At 47.6% G+C, this 27380-nt stretch overlaps 1 protein-coding gene across 5 annotated transcripts in view; it reads left to right on the top strand.

Annotated features, from left to right (window-relative positions):
• The window catches only part of LOC140395122 (protein ENL-like), a 113757-nt gene that overhangs the window by 23292 nt on the left and 63085 nt on the right, over positions 1-27380 (top strand). For 4 of the 5 annotated variants that reach the window (XR_011936112.1, XM_072482577.1, XM_072482578.1 and 1 more), the window contains exon 2: positions 7868-8048. Coding sequence is in view for 4 of the 5 variants with exons in the window: in XM_072482577.1 (XP_072338678.1) it covers positions 7868-8048 (181 nt within the window). In the remaining variant the exon portion in view is untranslated. Of the gene's footprint in view, positions 1-3179; positions 3315-7867; positions 8049-27380 lie in introns of those variants that run through there. The other variant, XM_072482579.1, reaches the window with a different exon arrangement.

The raw sequence follows: 27380 nt of genomic DNA, 5'->3' as shown, positions 1-27380 counted from the left end.
GTTCTTCATCCTTTTACGAGAGGAACAATTTCTCCCTATCTACTCTGCCCAGCCCCTTCACGATTTTGAACATCACTATCAAACATCCTCTTCTCTCCAAGGAGAACAGTCCCAACCTCTCCAATCTATCTTCATAACTGATGTTTATCACTCCTGGAACCATTCTTGTAAACCGCTCCAATGTATCCACGTCCTTCCTAAAATGTGGCCCCCAGAACTGTACACCATATCCCAGCTGAGGTCTAACTATTATCTTGCATAAGTTCAGCATAACCTCTTTGCTCTTGTATTCTCTGCCCCTACTAATAAAGCCCAGAATACTCTATGCTTTATTAACTGCTCCCTCCACTTGACCTACCTCCTTCAATGATTTATGCACATATACACCCAGGTCCCCCTGCTCCTGCACCAGAATTTCACCACTCATCTGCCCACTCCACCAACTTGTCTATGTCCTTTTGAAGTTCGATTCCCTGCTGGGTCACTGTCTGTACGGAGTCTGTACGTTCTCCCCGTGTCTGCGTGGGTTTCTTCCGGGTGCTCCGCTTTCCTTCCACAGTCCAAAGACGTGCAGGTTAGGTGGATTGGCCATGCTAAATTGCCCTTAGTGTCCAAAAAGGTTAGGATGGGTTATTGGGTTACGGGGATAGGGTGGAAGTGAGGGCTTAAGTGTGTCGGTGCAGACTCGATGGTCCGAATGGCCTCCTTCTGCACTGCATGTTCTATTCCATGGCACTGCACAAAGAGTTCTCCCATGTTGCTTCAATCTTTTTTTTCCCCAATGAAGGGGCAATTTAGCATGGCCAATCCATCTACCCTGCACATCTTTGAGTTGTGGAGATGAGACCTACACAGACAGGGGGAGAACGTGCAAACTCCGCACGGATAGTGACCCGGGGCTGGGATCGAACCTGGATCTTCGACGCCGTGAGGCTGCAGTGCTTACACCACAACAATAACTGCACTTTACGTTAGCTACAAATTACGTTGAGGCAATCTTTACTGCCAAAACCAACCCCGACTACCTACCTTTTATTTAAAAAAACAAAACAACAACAACTTTTGCATCATTAACCCTAATTCTGTCATACACCTCTTGCAATACTCATTTTAATTTCTCCATTTAAGAATTCCAGATTTCCAGCACCCCTTTAACATTTGGAAATATTCAAAACCTAATGATCTCCTTTTGGAACTTACGGTACTCGAGCAGAATTCGGACAGATACATCCATTAAAGTATTGTTTTTTGCCTGTGTGGAACAGGAAGACCATAAGACATAGGAACAGAAATAGGCCATTCAGCCCAGCGAGTCTGCTGTCACTCAATGGGGTCATGAATGATCTGATATGATTGTCCTTAACTCCACTTTCCCGCCTTATTCCTGTAACTCTCGATTCCCTTACTGATTAATATGAATAGTTGAGGTTCTTGTGAAATGCTGTTGGAATATGCTGCACTGGAGAGTAATCACATGGAAAAATGTGTCGTTTAAAGAGACCTAGCATGGATTGCTAAAGGGAAATAGTGTTTAACAAACTTGGAGTTTTTTTTTGAAGAGGCAACAGACCGGGTCGGCGAGGGTAATGCTGTTGATGTGGTGTGTGGTGTACATGGACTTTCAAAAGCTATTCAATATAGTGCCATACAATAGACGTGTGCAAAATGTTATAGCTCGTGGAATAAAAAGGTACAATTGCAACCTAGATACAAAATTGGCTGAATGATAGAAAACAGAGAGCATTGCTCAATGGATATTTTTCAGACTGGGGGAACCCACTGTGCTACCGTGCTGTCCCGAATGTTTTGCAACTTCCTACCACAGTGCAACACTCCCTCCAAATTTGTTTATCAGCCTGAATCATGTGCTCAGATGGCTTGAACTAATTTACATTCTGAATCTGGTGAGAGTGCTACCACTGAGTTTTAAAAAAAAAATTATTCTAAAGGACATTGGTGAACCACATGTGTTAAAGGTAATTAGTGATCTACATGGGTTTGTACGACAATGGCCGGTGGTTTCATGGCCATCATTCGACTTTGTATTCAAATTTCACCATCTGCCGTGGTGGGATTTGAACCAAGGTCCGTGGTTCATTACGCTGGGCTATGACAATACCACCACCAGTGCACCACCTCCCCGAATGGTTGACAACCAAGTAAGGATTTCTAAGTAAAGGAGTAGGGTGGATTGAAGATGAAAAAGGAATTCCCAATGATCAAGGAATGGGAGTAAAATTAAATTAATACTTCACCTTTTCTGAAGGGTTGGTGTTAGTCTTTGGGTATAGCTGCCTTGATTCCACAAGCAGTGAACTTCCTATACAAACTTTATAAAAGATGTAGGAAGAGAATCTGTCGGGGAAATCTCACAGAGTCCTCACTCTCCGGCGCCATATTGGGGGAAAAAAACAATTTAAAATTTAAATCCAGCTGGAGCCTGTTTTTTTTTGTGCCCAATGTCAGTCAGGAAGAGGAATAGCTGGTCCGATTCCCTTGTAGTTGGCCTCCTTGGCTGGCTCGGTACTGGTGTTTGGAAAGATACTTGAGCAGCTCACCGATCTCTCTGCTCCTGCTGCCCAAACAGACCCAGTCAGGCTGGCCTGCTGCCAGATCGCGCAGGCCGACCGATATTTGGTTTTGTTACAGCTGGTGAAACTGAATATCAGACGTTGGGTATAATGGGCGGTCAATCTACCATCGCCTGTTTTGTTTCACCGCCCAATATTGTTTTACCCCTAGAAATCCCAGTGGAAGGAAGCAGGCACTAAAATGGTGAAGGAATTAGGAGAGGAAATGGCCAAACCTCTGACCCTCTAAATGACCAAGCTGTTGCCTCCAGTAATTAAAGTTCTAAATGCAGTGTCTTTGTTCTAGATTTATGGGAAGGAAATGATGCTCGTAGAGACACGGTGATCTGTGGGAGACCTCCCGTTATAGTTGCTGTGTTCAGTCACGGCGATTAGCAAATTGGGTTATCCGTAACTTCGTTACAGATATCTTGGTTTTTCCAAGCTAGAAGACCGCTTAATCACTTCCGCGATCTTCAGTGTTGGTTTGTAGCTAACTCTCAGCATTCTTTCTGGCGCTTTTGATCTCTTTCTTTACAGTTTCTGTCAACATTTGTGCAGCACCTGAGGTACATACTGCAGCGAAGCAGCAACGTATCCCTAACCAAGCAGGTCACATTTAGGCTGAAGGAGCATTGACAATACAGGCAAACTGGAACTGGAGGCATGGGATGGGTTGAGGCTTGAAGGGAGCAGCGTTGCGATTCAGCCCGAGGGGAGTGCTATCCGCCACTAACAGAGAAGGTATGCATCACCTGTTAGTGAGTGACAGCTGTCCACCTCACGAGCCCCATCCCAGTGTGGGAATCCCGATCCAACATAATGGTGAAACCAGATCCAGAATGAATATTTTGGAACAGTAGTATTTAAAAGGTTATGTGGGGAGAAGAATCAGGGACTAAATGTAAATGTTTGTGCAGGCACAATGGGGCCTGTGCTACTTTTCTGTGCTGTACAAATCTATGTTGTAGAGTTAAAGGGACAACGTAGCGGGAAATTCAATTGTGCCCGACGACTGATATTTGTCTTGTGAAATACGTGTTACTTGAGTTTTGCAGTAGTCCAAGATGAACTCTTCAGGAGCACATTTGAAACGTTTGAGCCATTTTGCCAGACTCACAGCTGGAACCTTCGTTGACCAAGCAATATATATTCCTGGTTGCATAGTGGCCGCAATAGAATGCAATTTCCAATTACCATCAGGTGTAAAAAGAGGCAACCTGTTATGTCAGCAGGTCAAACCATTGCAATTCTTGTGTACAAAAGTATTGAAAGCGTTAACATTTTGATGGGCTTGAGCCCTTCAAAGGAAATGGCTTCACAGGATACATATAACCATTTGAGAATTCTTTGGCGAGTGGTGTTTAAACAGGGGCATCATTGTAATTATGTGCGGGCGGCGTGGTTGTTAGCACTGCTGTCTCGCCGCACCGAGCACCCGGGTTCAATCCCAGCCCCGGGTCACAGTCCGTGTGGAGTTTGCAAATTCCCCACATGTCTGCCTGGGCCTCACCCCCACAACCTAAAGATGTGCAGGTGGGGTGGATTGACCACGCTAAATTGGCCTTTAATTGGAAAAAAATTAATTCTTTACTCTAAATTTAAAAAAATAATTGTAATTGGGTGACAACATTATTATCTTGTTGGCTAATGTAGTCAAAGCTAAAAAGAGTTGCTATTCTCTACTTGTGCTTCTGCATTAAAAAAAAATACATTTCTCCATATCTTTGACATCTCCAGATTCAGTTTCTTTATTATCCTCCTCATCACTCCACACTGCATCATTAAACCCACTTATGTTCAACAGTCTGGGGCAGCACGTGGCACAATGTTTAGCATTGCTGCCTACGGCGCTGAGGACCTGGTTTCGAATCCCGGCCCTGGGTCACTGTCCGTGTAGAGTTTGCACATTCTCCTCATGCCTGCGTGGGTTTCACCCCCACAACCCAAAGATGTGCAGGGTAGGTGGATTGGCCACGCTAAATTGCCCCTTAATTGGAAAAAAAATAATTGGGTACAGTTTAAAAAAAAAAAAAAAAAAAAATTTTTTTTTAAATGTCCAGCAGTCAGATATCTCTGTGATCCTTTCCCATCGGCAGTGCTTCCATACATATGAGTCATACACACCAACATATGAATGAGGAGTAGGAGTAGCCCATTTGGCCCCTCAAGCATGCTCTGCCACACCCTCCCTTTGTACTCTGTACTCTGCTCCAGCCTGCCATCCCTCCCACACTCTGGGGCTCTGGTCTTTGAATCATTCCGCTTCCTTCGTCGCTGTAGTAGCCCAGCCTTCAGATGCCTTGGGCAAACCACACTCTGGAGCTCTCTGCTCATACAGCCCCACCAATTTGCTACCCCTTTGTTGACTTCAGAAACTTTAAAACTCATCTTTTGAATCAACGTTTTGACTTGCCCACCTATCTGCGTGGGTTTCATCCGGGTGCTCCGGTTTCCTCCCACTAGTCCCGAAAGACGTGCTGTTAGGTAATTTGGACATTCTGAATTCTCTCTCCGTGTACCCGAACAGGCTCCGGAATGTGGTGACTAGGGGTTTTTCACAGTAACTTCATTGCAGTGTTAATGTAAGCCTACTTGTGACAATAAAGATTATTTTTAGTTCTCTCACCCTGGGCTCAACATCGGCTCCGTTACCCCTTTTTCCAAAATGGTTTGTCCAAATGCTGCCTAGCACCCCCCCCAAATCGCCACCACCAATGTAAAATATCTTGATTAGTTTTCTAGTTTATCTATAACTACATTTAGCTAATCCTTTTAATCAGCAGTGGGATTTCATAGGGCCTATTTTTCTTGTTGCTCTGTTACAGTCGTAAGAAATCATTCCAGTCCCACTAGGGCGGCACGGTAGCACAGTGGTTAGCACAGTTGCTTCACAGCACCAGGGTCCCAGGTTCGATTCCTACTTGGGTCACTGTCTGTGCGGAGTCTGCACATTCTCCCTGTGTCTCCGTGGCTTTCCTCCGGGTGCACCGGTTTCCTCCCACATGTCCCGAAAGATGAGCTTTTTGGGTGAATTGGACATTCTGAATTCTCCAGTGTACCCGAACAGGCGTCAGAGTGTGGCGAGTAGGGGATTTTCACAGTAACTTCATTGCAGTGTGAATGTAAGCCTACTTGTGACAATAATAAAGATTATTATTATAAAGACCCAGGCCTTGATATATTATAGGGGTATGGGCCGGAAATTCCTTCTATGTTCAGGGGAAGCTGGATCCTAGGGGAGGCCCAAGGCGCCTTGTGGGCATTTTCTAAAGCCTGCCTGGTGCTTTTTGGGTTAGTTTGCTTCTCCAGCCACAGTAGACTGCCAGGCAGCAGACTGTGCAGGTTCCCCTGGCTTGACATCGTCGAACTACGACGTTTGCATGTTCGACCGATCCCCGCCTTGGCTTTAGCGGGAGCCTCATTGATGGCGGAATTGGCTCATTGATGGCAGAATTGGAGGTGGGAGTTTGATGTTCCAGACTTTATCCGTGCTTGACCGTTTGAGGATGGAGGGGGTTTGGGAAGGAGGTGTAAAGTAGAAGCCTTGTTTCAAAGAAGATGCTAAAAGAAGCTGCGGTGACAATGAACATTGCTCCAATTTTGCCTGTGTAAGGGAGTGGGTTTTGAGTGAGTTAAAATCTCATTCGCTCTCTTTGTTCTGAAACCGTGAACCTAATTTACATGGGTTTCTCCCGATGGAGTTATATGTAAATAAAATCCCTGAGGTGGGGGGAAGGGTGAAGTACAAACTTGTCGGTTTTCTTATATTGAATGCACACAGTAATTTGTTTTAAAAACGCTGCTCTCGTGTTACAACAGCAATTGAGGCAAAATTATGTATTTGGGGAGGGAATTTTGTACGGTACAAGCTAAGAGCAAAAATACTGGTCATATTGGTATTGGGAGCAAGTTTGAGATAATTAATTCAGAACAGCACCAGAAACCTAATGTCTTTTTAATAGTGTACTGCTGCTAATAAATTAAACAGGCATGTTTAGGGTTTTCCCCACTGCAGATAGGAAGCACCAAGTCTTAGAATGCAATATTCCTCTCCACTTTCAGACCATTATCTCCCATATGTTTTCCTAATTCCTCTCTTGACGCCTCAACTGCCCACAATCCGAATTCCCTGTAAACAGATAATACAGTCCAACCATAGGCCGCTTTTTTACACTGAGATTAAACTGATGGTAGACATTTTCCCTTCATCAGCTACACACCCTAGTGCAAAGCGTTACCTATTTGGAGCAAACAGCATCAATTATGAATCTGCCATCAGCGAAGTCCGCCCGTGTAAAGTAAATGTAGAAGCCAGTCCCTGATGTCTGTACTTTTCTTTTATTCTTTTGTGGGGTGTGGGGGGCGCTGGCAAGGCCAGCATTTATTGCCCATCCTCGAGATCAATCAAGTCTTCCCTGATTCTACTCTATTCTTTGAAAAAGTGACAAAAAAAGCAAAGGGAAGAGCAGTGCATAGGATCACGGTCATAGAACATAGAACATTACAGCGCAGTACAGGCCCTTCGGCCCTCGATGTTGCGCTGACCTGTGAAACCACTCTAAAGCCCATCTACACTATTCCCTTATTGTCCATATGTCTATCCAATGACAATTTGAATGCCCTTAGTGTTGGCGAGTCCACTATTGTTGCAGGCAGGGCATTCCACGCCCTTACTACTCTCTGAGTAAAGAACCTACCTCTGACTATATCTATCTCCCCTCAATTTAAAGGTATGTCCCCTCGTGCTAGACATCACCATCCGAGGAAAAAGGCTCTCACTGTCCACCCTATCCAATCCTCTGATCATCTTGTCTGCCTCAATTAAGTCACCTCTTAACCTTCTTCTCTCTAACGAAAACAGCCTCAAGTCCCTCAGCCTTTCCTCATAAGATCTTCCCTCCATACCAGGCAACATTCTGGTAAATCTCCTCTGCACCCTTTCCAATGCTTCCACATCCTTCCTATAATGCGGTGACCAGAATTGCACGCAATACTCCAAATGCGGCCGCACCAGAGTTTTGTACAGCTGCAACATGCCCTCATGTCTCCTAAACTCAATCCCTCTACCAAGAAAAGCTAACACACCGTACGCCTTCTTAACAACCCGATGGTAAGTTTTGACAGTGAGTGTAAAAATGATCTGACCTATTGAAATTTCATTTGTCCCTGAAGAAACGATGCTGCCATTTTGTGGGGAAGAGCAGGTATCTGCTGAATGCTGGAACAGAATGCACCTGGTGTGTCTGCTTACTTACTGTGTTTTTTTTTCTCTCCTTGTGGCTGGCTGCCCACAGTGCACTGTACAGGTTAAATTGGAACTTGGCCATCGCGCCCAGCTTCGGAAAAAGCCCACCACTGAAGGATTCACCCATGACTGGATGGTGTTCGTCAGAGGACCAGAACAAAGCGATATTCAGCACTTTGTGGAAAAAGTGGTTTTTCGATTGCATGAGAGTTTTCCAAAACCCAAACGAGGTGAGCGGTACTGTTCAGGAATATGTCTGATTACCCCCCCCCCCCCCCCCCCCCCAAAAAATCTAAATTCCTGTTTCTCCCGTTTCCGAAACATTCTGATTTTTCAAGTTTTCAGATTCTTGTAGGGTTTGGGGCTAGTTCGGACTGGAGGTGGGAGAAGGAAATAATAACAGCATTTAGTAAAACTGGTTCTGCTTTGCTTGAGTCGTTGAAATAGGGATGCGTGGAACTGCAGACCACATCTGACAACTCGCCAGCGTTGTTATAATTCCTTAAATTATTCTTTTCCTGTCCTCTGACAGACAAATGAATTGTAGCACCCACACATGCATTACTGCTTCACCGCCCTGTATAAAACAGACATGACGTTGCTGTTTTGAAGGCCTGTGGATTTGAAAGGGTTGAAATGCCTCTTTTTAAAAAAAAAATCAATTTAGCCATAAGAAAACTACTCTCTTTGATCCTATCTCTCCCTCTCTTTTGTCTTTCTTTCAAGGTTTCTATAGGTGTATTCTCCCCAGTCTCTCCCAATTGAAACCAAGAGCTGCTTACTTATCAGCCCTCTGCTTGCTGACCTACGTTGCCTCCCAATTCACCAAGGCCTCGACTTTAAAAAGACTAATCTTTGTGTTCAAATCCTTCTGCGGCTACACCATTTCCCAGTCTCTATGACCTCCCCTAGCTCTGCAATGCTACAAGAAGGCAACGCTCCTCCATTTCTGACCTCGTGCACCCGTACTTCCGTTGGCTCATCATTAACGGCCACGCTTTCAGCTGTTGAAACCCAACTTCCTGCAATTCCATCCTTATAACCTTTTCTGCCTCATTTTAAAACCCTTCTTGAAATAATTTCTTTGACCTAGCTTTTGGTCACTTGTCCTAATGCCTCTTTGTTATTTTACCTCAGTTTTTGTCTGATTATGATTTTGTAAAGTACTGTTGGGATGTTTTACGTTGCCACTGGTGCTATATAATTATCTGTTTTCTCGCTCTACTATTGGCCTCCTGTCTGCTGCTTGCCCGCAGGATTATTACCTGTAGTGTTTTTTCTCGGTTCCCATTGTTTCTGTTCTCTTGCCTCTGTCTTTTTCTGCCTCTGTCTTCCACCTTGCCTTTATTTGATTTTTAGCTTTCGATTTCTCACTCGACCAGTTCTCCGTAGAATTCCTGCAGTGCAGAAGGAGGCCATTTGGCCCATCGAGTCTGCACCAGCCCTCCGAAAGAGCACTCTACCTAGGCCCTATCCCCATAACCCCACCTGACCTACACATCGTTGGACTGTGGGAGGGAACCAGAGCACCAGGAGGAAACCCACGCAGACTCCGCAGTCTCTGGAGAACGTGCAGACTGGTGCTGTCCTCTGAGAATAGCGGGAGAGCCCCGAAACGGGGCTCTCGCCGAACAGAGCACAATGCCTCTGGCCGGTGGCGCCGGTGAAAGGGAGGAACGTAAAATAATTGTAATCACAGGGAAATAGGACTGAGAACATTCTTAGAACTAAAAACTAACAAACCTCCAGGTCCCGATGAACATCAGCCTAGGGTCTTAAAGGCAGTAGCTGCTGAGACAGGAGATGTGTTTGGTTCCAATTTTCCAAAATTCCTTAAATTCTGGAAGTGGCCCATCAGATTGGAAAATAGTATATGTAACTCCTCTATTCAAGATGAGAAGGAGACAGAAAGCAGGAAACTCCAGGCCAGTTATCTCCACACCGGTTACAGGAAAAATGCTGGAATTTGTTAAGAGGGAAGTTATCGTGGGGCACTTTCTCAGTGTCATTTTGACTTTGTAGAAGGAAAATTGTGTTTGCTCAAATTATTAGAGTTCTTTGAGGAAGCAGCAAGCAATGTGGGTGTGGATAAAAGGGAACCTGTGGATATGGTGTACTTAGCATTCCCGAAGGCATTTGGCAAGATGCCACATCAGAGGTTGCTACACAAAATAAGAGCTCCCGGTGTAGGGGGTTAACACATTAACATGGATGGGAGGTTGGTTAACTAATAGCAAACAGAGGCATTATGGATCATTTTCGGGTTGGCAAGATGTAACGATTGGAGTGCCTGTCTCAACTATTTACAATTTCTATTAATGGTTTTGATGACTGGATCAAATACATGGTTGATAAATTTGCTGATGACTTACAGACAGTATGAAGAGGCGATAAGGATTCTGCAAAGCGATATAGATGGGCAAAAATTTGTCAAATGGAGTATGATGTGGGAAAAAGCGAGGTTATCCACTTTGGCAGGAAGAATAGAAAGACAGTACACTATTTAAATGGTGAGAGATTGCAGAACTTGGTGTTACAGAGGGATGTAGATGTCCCGGGACATGAATCACAAAAAGTTAGTAAGCAGGTACAGCGAGTGATTAGGAAAGCAAATGGACACAATTTCGCTGATTCTTAAGCGGGACAAGAACCTGGAGCTGTGTGGGTCCTACAGGCCGATATCCTTGTTGAATGTGGATGCCAAACTGCTTGGCCAAAATGTTGTCCTCCAGGATTGAGGATTGTGTTCCGGACGTTATTGGGGAGGACCAGACGGGGTTTGTTAAGGGTAGGCAGTTGGTGGCCAATATAAGAAGGCTACTAAATGTGATCATGATGCCCTCAGAAGGTAGGGAGGTGGAGGTAGTGGTCGCAATGGACGCAGAGAAGGCCTTTGATCAAGTAGTGGGACGGTTCAGAATTGAGCGGGTCTTTATTGACTGGGTCAGGTTGCTGTAGGAGGCTCCTGTGGCGAGCGTACGGACGAATAGGACAACATCGGACTCTTTTAGACTGCACCGGGGGACAAAATTAAAATGAAAATCGCTTATTGTCACAAGTAGGCTTCAAATGAAGTTACTGTGAAAAGCCCCTAGTCGCCACATTCCGGTGCCTGTTCGAGGAGGCTGGTACGAGACCGGGATGCCCCCTCTACCCACTGTTGTTTGCGCTAGCTATAGAGCCGCTGGCAATTGCTTTGATAGCTTCAAGGGGCTGGTCCGGTGGGGGGGTGGAGCACAGAGTCTCGCTTTATGAGGACGACCTGCTTATGTATGTATCGGACACAATAGAGGGGATGGTAGAAATCATAAGGATTCTAGGGGAATTTGGCTGGTTTTCGGGGTATAAGCTAAATATGGGGAAAAGTGAGATGTTTGCGGTCCAGGCGAGGGGACAGGAGAGGCGATTGGGGGAGCTGACGTTTAGATTAGGGGGAAGTTTTAGGTATCTAGGCATCCAAGTGGCGCGGGAATGGGACCGGCTGCATAAATTAAATCTGGCCCGACTAGTAGACCAAATGAAGGACGATTTTCGGAGATGGGACGTGCTTCCGTCGTCACTAGCTGGGAGGGTGCAGACGGTGAAGATGACAGTCCTCCCGAGATTCCTGTTTGTATTTCAGTGTCTCCCCATCTTTATTTCACGGTCCTTTTTTAAACGGGTCAGCAAAGTGATCACTGGCTTTGTCTGGGCGGGCAAGACCCCACGAGTAAGGAAGGTAATGCTTGAGCGGAGTCGGGGAGAGGACAGGCTGGCGCTGCCAAATTTTAGTAACTATTTCTGGGCGCCGAATATACCCATGATCAGGAAGAGGGTGGTGGGGGGGGTGTCAGCATGGGAGCATATGGAGGCGGCTTCATGCAAGGGCACCAGTTTGGGGGCGTTGGTAACTGCGCCTCTACCGTTCCCGCCGGCACGGTACTACACCAGCCCCGTGGTGGTGGCGGCCTTGAGAGTCTAGGGGCAATGGAGGAGGCATGTGGGAGCAGTTGGAGCATCGGTTTGGTCTCCAATCTGTAATAATCACCGGTTTGTCCCGGGAAGTATGGCTGGGGGGTTCCGGAGATGGCAGAGAGCAGGGATTGAGAGGATGGGGATATGTTTATAGAGGGGAGCTTTCCGAGTTTGCGGACGCTTGAGGAGAAGTTTGGATTGGCGAGGGGAAACAAATTCAGGTACCTGTAGGTGCGGGACTTCCTACGTAGAGAGGTTTCAACCTTCCTGCTCCTACCACCAAGAGGGATTCAGGACAGGGTAGTTTCTAGAGGGTGGGTAGGAGAAGGGAGCGTCTCTGACACATACAAGGAACTTATGGGGCCAGAGGAGACGCAGACCGAGGAGCTGAAGCGCAAGTGGGAGGATGAGTGGCCCAGATGAGCAGATTCTTTGGGGTGGAAGACAGGTGCGCAAAGTATGCGGGAGGGCCAGCGAACCATGTCCACATGTTCTGGACATGTTCGAAGCTTAGGGGATTCTGGCAGGGGTTTGCGGATGTCATGTCCGAAGTATTGAAAACAAGGATGGCACCGAGTCCAGAGGTGGCGATTTTCAGGGTGTCGGAAGATCCGGGAATTCAGGAGGAGAAAGAGGCAGACGTTCTGGCCTTTGCTTCCCTGGTAGCCCAGAGACGGATACTATTAGCTTGGAGGGACTCAAAGCCCCCAAAGTCTGAGATGGCTAGCTTTCTCTGGCTGGAGAAAATTAAGTTCGCCATGAAAGGGTCAATGTTAGGGTTCACCCGGAGGTCGGCTTCTTTGCGGAAAATTAATCGTCAGCAGAGGGGGGGGTTAGTTTAGCTTAAAGAGTAGGCGGTTAATAAAGGTGGGACCTGTAAGGGGGGGCGGGGAGACTGCTTTTGCACTATGTTTAGAGATTCATGTACATTGTTTATTTTGTTGTTGTAAAACCAAAAATACCTCAATAAAACGTTTACAAAAAAAAAAAGGAAGGCAAATGGAATGCTGTTCACTGCAAGGGGATTGGAATATAAAAGTAGGGATGTTTTACTACAGTTGTATAGGGTATTGGTGAGATCACATCTGGAGTAGTGTGTACAGTCTCTCTATTTAAGAAAGGATATAAATGCGTTAGAAGCAGTTCAGAGAAGGTTCACCCGAGTGATTTGTGGAGCGGGTGGGGTTTATCCCATGAGCAAAGGTTGGACAGATTGGGCTCGTGTCCATTGGCGTTAGAAGAATGAGGGGTGATCTTATCGAAACCTATAAGGTCCTGCGGGGACTTGACAGGGTGGATGCTAATTGGTGGTTTCCCTTGCGGGAGAGACCAGAACGAGGGACCCAGTTTAAAAATAAATGGTCTCCCATTTAAGACTGAGGCACGTTGAGTATTTTTAATGCTGAGTTAGTAGATGCTTGATCGACAAGGGAGTCAAAGGGTAAAGGGGGTAGGAACGAAAGTGGAGTTGAGGCCACAATCTGATCAGCCATGATCTTATCGAACAGCCTAATGCGCTCGAGGGGCTGAATGTCCTGCTCTGATTTGTATGTTTGTATGAGGCTTGTGAATTCAGTTGTTGCTTCCTTCCTTCCTTCCAGTGCACATTGTTCAAGCTCAATAATTTGTTTCCTTGAGCTTCATCTCTTATATTACTTAAAGTCCTTTTTCTAATCTACCCTCTTTTTTTTTCTTCAGCAGAAGTAACTTTTATTTTGCTGGGAGCTTTATTCATATCTTTGTCATCTGAGACTTGAAATTATCTTGATTTCTAAGAGTATTAGAGTCATTCATGGCACTCAAGCAGGCCATTCAGCCCATCAACTCTTTGTGGAGCAAATCAGTCAGTCCCATTCTCCCCCCTTTATCCCCATAGCTCTGCAGGTTGGTTTCCTTTGAGTGCCCATCCAATTTCCTTTTGATATCATTGATCGTTTCTGCTTCCACCACCTTCCTAGGAAGTGAATGCCAGATTTTTCTGAATATTTTCAAAATAATCAATTGCTTCTGGAATAGGCTGACCAACCCAACTTACCGTACCACAGAATTGGCCTTACCAGTGATCTGCACAATGTCAGTGTTTTCGTTTGCCTGTTTATAAAAAAAAAAAATGCCATTCTATCCCTCTTTCTACCCCATTACCTTTCTGCCCCCTCTTACCTGTCCCCCAGTCCGCCTCTCCTGCCCCCTGTTCTTCTGTCGACATCTTTCTGACACTTGATTTCAAAGCCATTTTGTTTAGTCTTGGTTCTGGTTTTGGCTTTTGCTTTGAGCTTTCATTTTCAGTCAGCTCTTTGGAAAGTTGCTCCTATTTGCAAGGCAAGATTAATCCAAATTATTACTTCAAAATTGGCGAATGGTAGTTGGGCATAAAGGAAGTTGGTGAAAAGTAAATTTGGAACGGATACCAGGAAAGAGAATGAATATTTTTACCAATCTACCAAACATGGTGCAAAGGACAGAATCTTTTAGCCGAACAGGTGGTAGATCTTCTGAGGTGATTCAGGGTCCTATCATCCCCACTCCTCTGACACCGTTATCGGCAGTGGTAGGCTTAATCTTTCTCTCACTCATTCTTTCCCCCCCCCCACCCCCACCCCGTCTTGAATTTGATTACCCTCTCTTCCCTCCAATCTTTTGGAGTTTCTGCTTGTTGCCCAGTTTCCACAACCTCTCCTTTGTCCAGCTCTTGCATCTTTCCTAAGCCCCGACATGAAGCTTTCTCCCACCCCTGCTCCGTCACTGTTGAGTGACCTCTGTGCTATCAGAGGGTATTGTGACAAGTGACCCCATAATCCAGCTAATCTGACTCCAGGTATGTTCATTAAATCCCCTGGCCCCACATCTTTGTCCCCTTAACTTTGTATTTCCTGACCAAGAGCTTCCATGATTAATTATCTCTTGGTCCCCATGCTGTCTCTATCACTCTCCAACTGTCTCTTATAACTTTTAAACGTATTGTGATCAAAACTGAATGATCCGGTCCAGCTTCTCCTCAATTTAAATTGATCTATTTGTGGCAACTTCACCATTAACCATTATCAATGTCACTGTTTGCTGATCGGGCCTATGCTTATGGCGAGTCCTTGACTATCCTGAATGATTGAACAATCCGTTCAAGTGTTCTGCTGGAGCCAGCCAAAGTGATCCCACAATCAACCGATCAGACCAAAGCTCTGCAGTCCTGCCACGTCCAGTCGTGAATGGTGGTGAGCAGTTAAACTAATGGGAGACGAAGACCCCATGATCATTTCCATCCTCCGTGATGGTGGATCCAGCATAAGACAAAGCTGAAGCATATGCACTCGTCTTCAGCCAGAAGTGTCAAGTGATGATCCATCTTGACCACCTCTTGAGGTTCCCAGCATCACAGATGAAGGCCTTCAGCCAATTCAGCTCACTTTGTCACACAAAAAAGCATCTGAGCACGCTGGATATGGCAAAGACTATGGCCCCAATGACATCCATGCTGGTGCAGCATCAAGGAGCTCTTGGTAAAATTGAAAACAGTGGAAATCAAATGGGGTGTGAGCGAACTCTGATTGGAGTCATACCTTGGACAAAGGAAGGTAGTTATGATTGTTAGAGATTTTTGTTGGCGATCAATCATCTCACTCCCAGGATGTTATTGCAGGAGTTCCTCAGGGTAGTGTGCTAGGCCAAACCATCTTCAGTTGCTTCATTGATGACCTTCCCATCTTATGGTCAGAAGTGGGGATGTTCCATTCGCAGATGTCCATTCAGACAATGAAGCAGCCAAAGACACTTGAGGAGCTCAACACCATCCAGGACATTTGATTGGCATGCCATCCACCACCAACCATCAAATCTGGAACTCACCACATTGACTCCCTCTATCACTGGTACAACATGGCAGCAGTGTGTACCATCTGCAAGGTGTACTGCAGCAACGCACCAAGACTTCTTCAACAGCACTTTCCAAATCTGCAACCTCTGCTACCTAGACGAATAAGGGTAGCAGGCCTGTTTGCAAACCCCCCCCCCCCCTTCAAGACACATACCGCCCTGACATGGAAACATATCACTGATCCTTCATCGTAGCTGGGTCAAAGTCTTGGAGTTTTTCAACTAATGACCATATGGACTGCAGCGGTTCAATAAGTCCCTCTTCACTGGCCTCTTAAGAGAACGTAGGAATGGCAATGCATGCTGGCCTTGTCAGTGACACACTCGTTCCATGAATTTAAGAAAAGCAGAACATACACAAGACCTGTCAACCCAGTATTTCAGCTAATTTGTCAGACCTTTTCCTTATTTCACATAGTGACTTGGATTATATAATTTTCTCACCTCTGGGGTCCTTCTGACTATAATAATCTTTATTATTGTCACAAATATGGTTACATTAACACTGCGATGAAGTTACTGTGAAAATCCCCTAGTCGCCACACTCCGCCGCATGTTCGGGTACACGGAGGGAGAATTCAGAATGTCCAATTCATCTAGCGGCACGTCTTTTGAGACTTGTGTGGGAGGAAACCGGAGCACCCAGAGGAAACCCACGCAGACATGGGGAGAATGTGCCGACTCCGCACAGACAGTGACCCAAGCCGGGAATCAAACCTGGGACCCTGGTGCTGTGAAGCAGCAGTGCTAACCACTGTGCTACCGTGCCTTGCACTGGTATCCCACATTAGACTCTTGCGGAATATGTTGCGACAAATCACACACTGCTCCTGTCCTGTTTGACGCTAATCATCCAACTGGGGTGGCCTTTCTAGAGTTATTTGCTGTTCTGCTGTAGTCTGAATGGGCACCTTACTGATCTGGGTGTTCCTGATTTTGTGTTTTCTTTGGCATAACAAATTGTAAAGCTCACTCTGACCCTACATTTTTATTGGGTAATGCATCTCGCTTTGTCATGCCTGCTGACACAAAGACTTTATTGTATTTGGCAATTATCAGTCTCATCCCTCTGCTTGTATCCTCAAAGGCTAGAATTGTGGTTTTATTGATGGAAGCAATAACCGTCTTGCTGCTTTCCCACAGCCGCTGTTCCTCATCCATTGCTAAAGTTCCAAAGATGCTGTGAATTCTCTTTACTGCCCTATTTTCATAATTAATTTACTGGTGTTCCCAGAGATACTTCTGGGGTTTTGGCTCTCTCTTCTCTGCCAGCTTGAATCCTCCTGGTCTTGGTAAACGATCATGCTTTCATGACTTTCATTCTATGCTGCTGCCACGATGCCAATAATGTTTGTTGGATCCCGCTTCTTGGACTTCTAAGAGACCTTTGGCCCCGAGGATATCTTTCCTGCATCTCTTTGGAAAATTACTTTTATTAAACTTATTTCTAAAAATAATAATTGCTCTTTTTTTACCCACGCTTCATGCACAGCAAGAGTGTAATTTAATTTGATCGCTTCTTGGGGAAACTGCATACCACTAGCATACACCAGTGTGGTTATGTTGCACATGAGTAATGTATGTGGTCTACCATTCCCAGGTGGTATACGTCCTCAATATATTGGCCTATAACTTCCACCTCAGTGGCAATCTTTATCGGATTACCGTGGTGGATGAACTTCCCCTCACTGTAATTCCCAAAACACAGTCTCGCGCAACCTTTCTCACGCAGGCTGGGTGAGAGAGGGGAAGTGAAGTACCCCTGGCTGCATTGGCGTGGAGTGACTGGGGTGCAGGGAAGAAAGGAGTGCCCCCCTTTTTTATGGAACCAGCTATCGTAAAGGGGATGTTGAAAGGGACAGAGTAGGTACATTTCAACGGTAAGTGGTTCAGGCATTTGAGGGGAGGTGATGGGTAAGGGGGGGGGCGGGGGCTAAGGGGATGGACTGTAGGGGAATGGGGGCGGACTGGAGGGGAAGGGGGGTTCAGGGCGGGCCGATCCGGACCGGAGGGGAGGGGTATGTGGGCGATCCGGAGGGAAGGGGTATTGGGACTGATCCGAACCGGAGGGTAGGGGTACGTGGGCCGATCCGGACAGGATGGGAGGGGTACGGGGGCTATCCGGACAGGACGGGAGGGGTAAGGGGATGTTCCGGACAGGGGGGGAGAGGGAGGAGTATGGGGACGATCCATACCGGAGGGGAGGGATATTGGGGCGATCCAGACCAGAGGGGGATGGGTACTGTGGCGGTCCATACCAAAGGAGAGGGGTACAGGGCGATCCAGACTGGAAGGGAGGGGTAATGGCCGATCTGGAGCGGAGCGGAGGGGTACTGGGTGATCTATAGGGGAGCAGTACAGGGGCCTATCCGGATCGGATGGGACAGGTACGGGGGCCGATCTGCACCAGAGGGGAGGGGTGCAGGGACCGATTCAGACCGGAGAGAAGGAGTACGGGCTGATCCGGACCGGGTTGGGAGGGGTATGGCGGTGATCCGGACCCGAGGGGAGGGGTACGGGGCGATCCAGACCGGAGGGGATGGGTACAGGGGCCTATCCGGATCGGATGGGAACAGGGGCCTATCCGGATCGGATGGGAGAGGTACGGGGGCCGATCTGCACCGGAAGGGAGAAGTACAGGGGCCTATCCGGATCGGATGGGAGAGGTACGGGGGCCGATCTGCACCGGAGGGGAGGAGTATGGGGGCAGATCTGGATGCGATGGGGAGGGGTATGGGAGCAGATCTGGACGCGATGGGGAGGGGTATGGGGGCAGATCCGGACTAGAGGGGAGGGTTATGGGGGCCAATCTGGACAGGAGGGGAAGGGTTAATAGAGGCGTTTTGTGTTCCCTTGGATTGCTGTTCCTATTGAAGGATTGGGACAAGCTTCTGTTTTCTTTTCTTGGACAAAGTTTAACGAGATGGGACCTGTAGCCCTAAAAGTGCATTCAATTCCCATCGAGCGGGATTGTGCAGATTTTTCCGGAAATTGAGGAATCGGTGCCAACCAACGATTTGTCCCATATTAAATATCAACCATACAAAAATAAAATGTTCTGTTTTAGCCATGCTCCGTGAAAGCCATAAGTTTCCATCATTGAGCCAACCACCTGTTTTCTAGGTGCCCAGTACAAAGACAATCAAAGCGCATTAAAGGAGTTGAATTTACACCACGTGCAGCGTGCACACTTGCAGAACTGGTCTTTTTCTTTGTTTACACTGACAGACATTGACCCTGTGTTGCTTCCATCAAGAAAGGAATTGAGTACTGTCCCATTTACAAACATACGGCTATTCGAGTCTGCTCTGCATTCAATAAGATCTTGGCTGATCTGCCTTTGATAGTAGGTAGATTCCAAAGTTTGCCGAAAGCTCCTAAATTCCACAATGAGCAGCCTATTTATAACTCCAGGTAATGCCTTACACTGCCATATTCACTTTGGATTCTCAGTGAACCAGGAAAGAACACCTTAATTTCACCTGTCCCCAGTACTGAAGGCAAAATGGACAAACTGCAGCAAGACCCAAGCATCAGCAGTTGTCTTGTTAGTCCTCATCTAGATGTCGCTGATTGATTTTTGAAGCCATATGGGTTGTGCTGGCATTTCTCCTCACAAAAGACATGACTTCACGCTGACGTTGCTTTGGTGCCAAGGACACATTTGATACTCATTTGCAAACACACCCAATCCCTTCAAAAGAAAACTCTTTGACAGTTGAGAGACACCCCGGACAGGAGATACTAGCACTGCTCGACGAGAGTCCCCAAGGCTTCTTCCCCCCTGCTGACTGGTGGATTGGCATTCTTCCTTTTTTTTAAAGGGGCAATTTAACGTGGCCAATCCACCTATCCTGCACATCTTTGGGTTGTGGGGGTGAGATCCACGCATACACAGGGAGAATGTGTAAACTCCACACGGGCAGTGACCTGGGGCTGGGATCAAACCGAGGTCCTCGGTGTTGTGAGGCCACGGTGATTGCCACAGTGCTGCGCAGCCCTGTGCATTGACATTCGACTTGCTTGTCGGTGGAGAATGCATTAATGCAGTGTAGAATCAAACTGAAATGGGCCCAAGAGGAGGATGATGGGACCACCAAGGTTTGTGGGGATGGTATCTGTCTGTCTTCAAGCAATCCGAGGACCAAATAAACCAAAATGGTTGTCATTGATGCCACATTATTTGGTGTTGCTGTTTCACAAGAGCATAGACCGGGATTTTATATCATAGAATCCTGACAGTACAGAAGGAAGCCATTCAGCCCATCGCGTCTGCACCGACCCGCTGTGAGGGATGCAGCGGGCCAGGCAGAAGTTAATTGAGTTTCAGTGGGACCAGCAAATCTCAGCTTTAGAGTTCTCTTTGGGATTTTTTTAAACAGTTACTAAAAGGAATTTGGGCTCAAGTGGCTTTCGAGTTCACTTTGTATTGAATGAGATTTCAGAAGAATCTCAAGACTTTGGAGAAGATACAGAGGCGGTGTCTAGAGAAACTATCATTTTTCTCCTTGGAGTAGGAAAGATTAAGGGCAAATTTGATAATGTTCAAAATCGGGATTGGTTTTGATAAGAGTAAACAAGAATTGGTCCCAGAAGAGAGGCCAAAGAAGTGGAGGCAACAAGAGGAAATAATTTTTTTTATTTGTTATGAGTTGTTAAGGTCTGGAAGGCAGTGCCTAAAAGGATAGTGAAAGCAGGTTCAATTACAACTTTCAAAATAGTATTGGTTAAATATTTGAAGGGGTTAATTTTTCAGGATTATGAGGATGGAGCAGGGGAATAGGATGAATCGGATAGCTCTTTGAAAGAGCCAACTGGCATGATGGATAGAATCATAGAATCCCTACAATGCAGAAGGAAGCCATTCGGCCCATTGCGTCTGCACCAACCCTCTGAAAGAGCACCCTATATTGGCCCTCAACCCCATCCCACCCCTGTAATCCCATCTAACCTTTTTGGTCACTAAGGGACAATTTAGCATGTCCGATCCACCTAACCTGTACAGCTTTGGACTGTGGGAGGAAACAGGAGCACCTGGAGGAAATCCATGCAGACACAGCAAGAACGTACAAACTCCACACAGACAGTCACCTGAGGCTGGAATTGAACCCAGGTCCCTGGCACTGTGAGGCAGCAGTGGTGAAAGGGTAAAAATGGTCTCCTCCCGCACTGTATCATTCTGTGATTCTACAGCATCCATTTTCATCCCTACTCAATAAAAGTTGTGCTTTGATCTATGAGGGCAGTTCGAAGAGTAGATTTACAATTCTTATTTACTCTTATCATTTGAGACCTTCTTTCAACCACTGTCCCCAAACAACCTGCATATGATTTAGAACAGGTGGATTGCAAAACCAATTTTCCATTTTTTGCTGATGATTGCATCCCCCCAAAGTGCTCACTGCAGGGTTCCCGTGGCACATACCCATTTCTCGTCTCGTCGTGCCCTGATGCAGAAAATCTATCTGAATCTATCCGTAAGATAGATCATACTTTCCCAATGAGATCCCAACTGCTTGCAATTTGTAAACTGTGAGGAAAGGATACTTCACCCCAGAAGTGATAACACTCACCAATAGGAATCTTTTATGTTAAAACAAACCTTAATTTAAACACCGAATAAATCACATTAGCAACAAAGAAATAGCTTTTTTAAAAAAATATATTTTATTCAAGATTTTTTGGCCAAACATAACAGTACGTAGTGTTTCATTTAAACAACAATAAAGCAATATAAATAACAGTGGACAGTTTTAAATAAATAAATAATATATGAACAGAAACAAAAACCAAACTAAATGGCAACTGCCTGGTCAAGAATAAATACTCTCCAAAGATACAATCCAACAGTCCAATATACATTACCTAAAACAAGTGCCTATACATATACAATAACATCCCTGAGAGTCCGTCCGATTCCTCTCTCTCTCTTCCCCCCCCCCCCCCCCCCCCCCCCCCCCTGGGTTGCTGCTGTTGTCTTCTTCTTTTCCATTCCCTCTATCTTTCTGTGAGGTAGTCGACGAACGGTTGCCACCGCCTGGTGAACCCTTGAGCCGAACCCCTTAATACGAACTTAATCCGTTCTAACTTTATAAACCCTGCCATGTCGTTTATCCAGGTCTCCACGCCCGGGGGTTTGGCTTCCTTCCACATTAACAATATCCTGCGCCGGGCTACTAGGGACGCAAAGGCCAAAACATCAGCCTCTCTCGCCTCCTGCACTCCCGGCTCTTCTGCAACCCCAAATATAGCCAACCCCCAGCTTGGTTCGACCTGGACCCCCACCACCTTCGAAAGCACCTTTGCCACCCCCACCCAAAACCCCTGTAGTGCCGGGCATGACCAGAACATGTGGCTGTGATTCGCTGGGCCTCTCGAGCATCTCGCACACCTATCCTCTACCCCAAAAAATTTACTGAGCCGTGCTCCAGTCATATGCGCCCTGTGTAACACCTTAAATTGTATCAGGCTTAGCCTGGCACACGAGGACGATGAGTTTACCCTACGTAGGGCATCAGCCCACAGCCCCTCCTCAATCTCCTCCCCCAGCTCTTCTTCCCATTTCCCTTTCAGCTCATCTACCATGATCTCCCCCTCGTCTCTCATTTCCCTATATATGTCCGACACCTTACCATCCCCCACCCATGTCTCTGAGATCACTCTATTATGCACCTCCTGCGTCGGGAGCTGCGGGAATTCCCTCACCTGTTGCCTCGCAAAAGCCCTCAGTTGCATATACCGAAATGCATTCCCTTGGGGCAACCCATATTTTTCCGTCAGCGCTCCCAGACTCGCAAACGTCCCATCTACGAACAGATCTCTCAATTGTGCTACCCCTGCTCTTTGCCATGCTCCAAATCCTCCATCCATTCTCCCCAGAACAAACCTATGGTTATTTCTTATCGGGGACCGCACCGAGGCTCCCGTCTTTCCCCTATGCCGTCTCCACTGCCCCCAAATTTTCAATGTAGCCACCACCACCGGGCTTGTGGTGTATTTCTTCGGTATGAACGGCAGCGGCGCCGTCACCATAGCTTGTAGGCTAGTCCCACTGCAGGACGCCCTCTCCAATCTCTTCCACGCCACTCCCTCCTCTTCTCCCATCCACTTACACACTATTGAAATATTGGCGGCCCAGTAGTACTCACTTAGGCTCGGTAGTGCCATCCCCACCCTGTCCCTACTACGCTGCACAAATCCCCTCCTCACTCTCTGGGTCTTCCCGGCCCACACAAAACTCATAATACTCTTCTCGATTCTTTTGAAAAAAGCCTTCGTGACCACCACCGGGAGGCACTGAAACACAAAAAGGAATCTCGGGAGGACCACCAGTTTAACCGCCTGCACCCTCCCTGCCAGTGACAGGGACGCCATGTCCCATCTCTTAAAGTCCTCCTCCATCTGTTCCACCAACCGCGTTAAATTAAGCCTATGTAATGTACCCCAATTCTTGGCTATCTGGATCCCCAAATACCGAAAGTCCCTTGTTACCTTCCTCAACGGTAAATCCTCTATTTCTCTGCTCTGCTCCCCTGGATGCACCACAAACAACTCACTTTTCCCCATGTTCAATTTATACCCTGAAAAATCCCCAAACTCCCCAAGTATCCGCATTATCTCTGGCATCCCCTCCGCCGGGTCCGCCACATATAGCAACAAATCATCCGCATACAGAGATACCCGGTGTTCTTCTCCTCCCCTGAGTACTCCCCTCCACTTCCTGGAACCCCTCAATGCTGTGGCCAGGGGCTCAATCGCCAGTGCAAACAATAACGGGGACAGAGGACATCCCTGCCTCGTCCCTCTATGGAGCCGAAAATAATCAGACCCCCGTCCATTCGTGACCACGCTCGCCATCGGGGCCCTATACAGCAACTGTACCCATCTGATATACCCATCTCTAAAGCCAAATGTCCTCAGCACCTCCCACAAATAATCCCACTCCACTCTATCAAATGCTTTCTCGGCATCCATCGCCACCACTATCTCCGCTTCCCCCTCTGGTGTGGGCATCATCATTGCCCCTAGCAGCCTCCGTATATTTGTATTCAGCCGTCTCCCCTTCACAAACCCAGTTTGGTCCTCATGAACCACCCCCGGGACACAATCCTCTATCCTCGTTGCCATTACCTTGGCCAGAATCTTAGCGTCCACATTCAGGAGGGAAATAGGCCTATAGGACCCGCATTGCAGCGGGTCTTTTTCCTTCTTTAGGAGGAGCGATATCGTTGCCTCTGACATAGTCGGGGGCAGCTGCCCCCTTTCCCTCGCCTCATTAAAGGTTCTCATCAGTAGCGGGGCCAGCAAGTCCATATATTTCCTATAGAATTCAACTGGGAATCCGTCTGCTCCCGGGGCCTTCCCCGCCTGCATGCTCCCAATCCCTTTCACTACTTCCTCCGTCTCAATCTGTGCTCCCAGTCCCGCCCTCTCCTGCTCCTCCACCTTAGGAAATTCCAGCTGATCCAGAAAGCACACATCATTCTCTCCTTCCCATCCGGGGGCTGCGCTTCATATAATCTTTCATAAAATGCCTTGAACACTCCATTCACTCTCTCTGCTTCCCGCTCCATCTCTCCCTCCTCATCTCTCACCCCCCCCCTATCTCCCTCGCTGCTCCCCTTTTCCTCAATTGGTGGGCCAGCAACCTGCTCGCCTTCTCCCCATATTCGTACTGTACACCCTGTGCCTTCCTCCATTGTGCCTCTGCATTACCCGTAGTCAACAAGTCAAATTCTACATGTAGCCTTTGCCTTTCCCTGTACAGTCCCTCCTCCGGTGCCTCCGCATATTGTCTGTCCACCCTCAGAAGTTCTTTCAACAACCGCTCCCTTTCCCTACCCTCCTGCTTTCCTTTATGTGCCCTAATAGATATCAGCTCCCCTCTAACCACTGCCTTCAGTGCCTCCCAGACCACTCCCACCTGAACCTCCCCATTATCATTGAGTTCCAAGTACCTTTCAATACACCCCCTCACCCTTAAACACACCCCCTCATCTGCCAATAATCCCATGTCCATTCTCCAGGGTGGACGCTGTTCTTTTTCCTCCCCTATCTCCAGGTTCACCCAATGTGGAGCGTGATCCGAAATGGCTATAGCTGTGTACTCCGTCCCCGTCACCTTCGGGATCAGTGCCCTTCCCAAAACAAAAAAGTCTATCCGTGAATAAACTTTGTGGACATAGGAGAAAAACGAAAACTCCTTACTCCTAGGTCTACTAAATCTCCAGGGGTCTACTCCTCCCATCTGCTCCATAAAGTCCTTAAGCACCCTAGCTGCAGCCGGCCTCCTTCCGGTCCTGGACCTCGATCTGTCCAGCCCTGGGTCCAGCACCGTGTTAAAATCTCCACCCATTACCAACTTCCCACCTCTAGGTCCGGGAACATACGCCTCATAAAGTTGGCGTCATCCCAGTTCGGGGCATATACGTTCACTAAGACCACCGCCTCCCCTTGCAATTTGCCACTCACCATCACGTATCTGCCCCCACTATCCGCCACTATGGTCTTTGCCTCAAACATTACCCGCTTCCCCACTAGTATAGCCACCCCTCTGTTTTTTGCGTCTAGCCCCAAATGAAACACCTGCCCCACCCATCCTTTGCGTAGTCTGACCTGGTCTATCAGTTTCAGATGCGTCTCCTGCAGCATAACCACATCTGCCTTAAGTTTCTTTAGGTGTGCGAGTACCCGTGCCCTCTTTATCGGCCCGTTCAGCCCTCTCACATTCCACGTGATCAGCCGGGTTGGGGGGGCTCTTTACACCCCTCCCCCCCTTGTCGACTAGCCATCTCCTTTTTCAATCCAGCTCCTCACCCGGTTCCCACGTAGCCGTATCTCCCCCCAATGGCACCCTCCCGCCTCAACCACCCCACCCCATACCAGCTCCCCCTTCTCCCCAGCAGCAGCAACCCAGTTAACCCCCCGCCCCCACCCCCCCGCTAGATCCCTCACTAGCGTAATTGCACCCCCCATGTTGCTCCCAGAAGTCAGCAAATTCTGGCCGACCTCGGCTTCCCCCCGTGACCTCGGCTCCCACTGTGCGAGGCCCCCTCCTTCCTGCTTCCCTGTTCCCACCATGATTACCATAGCGCGGGAACAAAGCCCGCGCTTCCCATTTGGCCCCGCCCCCAATGGCCGGCGCCCCCAGCTCCTCATCCTCCCTCCCCCACGACATGGGGGAGAGAGAAAAGTTACAGGGTCGCAGGATTGACAACTTGGGAAATCATCTCTTCCCCCTTTTCCCCCTCTTCACCCCACATATTCGCCCCACCACTTTGTCCCAAACGTTCTTTTTCTAGCCCGCTTATTCCAGTTTCTCCTCGACAATAAATGTCCACGCCTCTTCTGCCGTTTCAAAGTAGTGGTGTTTCCCTTGATGTGTGACCCACAGTCTTGCCGGCTGCAGCATTCCAAATTTAACCTTCCTTTTGTGCAGCACCGCCTTGGCCCGATTAAAGCTTGCCCTCCTTCTCGCCACCTCCGCACTCCAATCTTGATATATGCGGATCACCGCATTCTCCCACCTGCTGCTCCGAGTTTTCTTTGCCCATCTGAGGACCATCTCTCTGTCCTTATATCGGTGAAATCTCACCACTATGGCTCGAGGAATTTCTCCAGCCCTCGGTCTTCGCGCCATAACTCGATAGGCTCCCTCCACCTCCAACGGGCCCGTCGGGGCCTCCGATCCCATTAACGAGTGCAGCATCGTGCTCACATATGCCCCGACGTCCGCCCCTTCTGCACCTTCGGGAAGACCAAGAATCCTTAAATTCTTCCTCCTCGCATTATTCTCCAGCACCTCCAGCCTTTCCACACACCTTTTGTGTTGTGCCTCGTGCATCTCTGTCTTCACCACCAGGCCCTGTATGTCGTCCTCATTCTCAGCAGCCTTTGCCTTCACGACCCGAAGCTCCTGCTCCTGGGTCTTTTGCTCCTCCTTTAGCCCTTCAATCGCCTGTAATATCGGGGCCAGCTCCTTCTTCATCTTTTTAAGTTCTTCCACGCAACGCCGCAGGAACTCTTGTTGGTCAGGGCCCCATATTAAACTGCCTCCTTCCGACGCCATCTTGGTTTGTGCCTGCCTTCCTGGCCGCTGCTCTAGAGGATCCACCGCAATCCGGCCACTTTCCTCTCCTTTTTCCATCCGTGTCCAGGGGGGATTCCCTTCTGGTTTACCGCACAGTGTTTTTAGCCGTTAAAATTGCCGTTGGGGCTCCTATTAAGAGCCCAAAAGTCCTTTCCACCGGGAGCTGCCGAAACGTGCGACTTAGCTGGTCATCGCCGCACCCGGAAGTCACAAAGAAATAGCTTTAAAGTTAACAGTTAAACATAGTTCTTAAATAAAAGAAAAAACATTGACCTACTCCCTCCACCTGCAACTATATATATTCCAATTAAGCAAACCAATATAGTTCAAAGACCACTTATAAATAAAGTTAACAATAAGGTTTATTTGCTTTTCTCTGTGCCGAGACCTGGGAGAGAACCTTTCAGGAGCGAACTCAAGACACATCTGTTCAACTTAAAATCCTGTGGCAAATTGAAACTACAGAGAGACCTGGCTCCTCCCCTTAATTACAGTGGGCGTGATTCAACTAAATAGGAACAAAGTCCCATAGCGAGCTCATTGAGCTGCGGGTTTCCCGATGTTCACAGTGCCGAGAAACACGTGGCAATTCAGTGGAACTCATGTTATATAAGGGGTTACCACAGGGAACATGCGGCCAAGGCCGCACATA

Source organism: Scyliorhinus torazame, chromosome 18 (assembly GCF_047496885.1).
Source record: "Scyliorhinus torazame isolate Kashiwa2021f chromosome 18, sScyTor2.1, whole genome shotgun sequence".
NCBI classification, from domain to species: Eukaryota; Metazoa; Chordata; class Chondrichthyes; order Carcharhiniformes; family Scyliorhinidae; genus Scyliorhinus; species Scyliorhinus torazame.
This window is presented reverse-complemented; position numbering and strand designations above follow the sequence as displayed.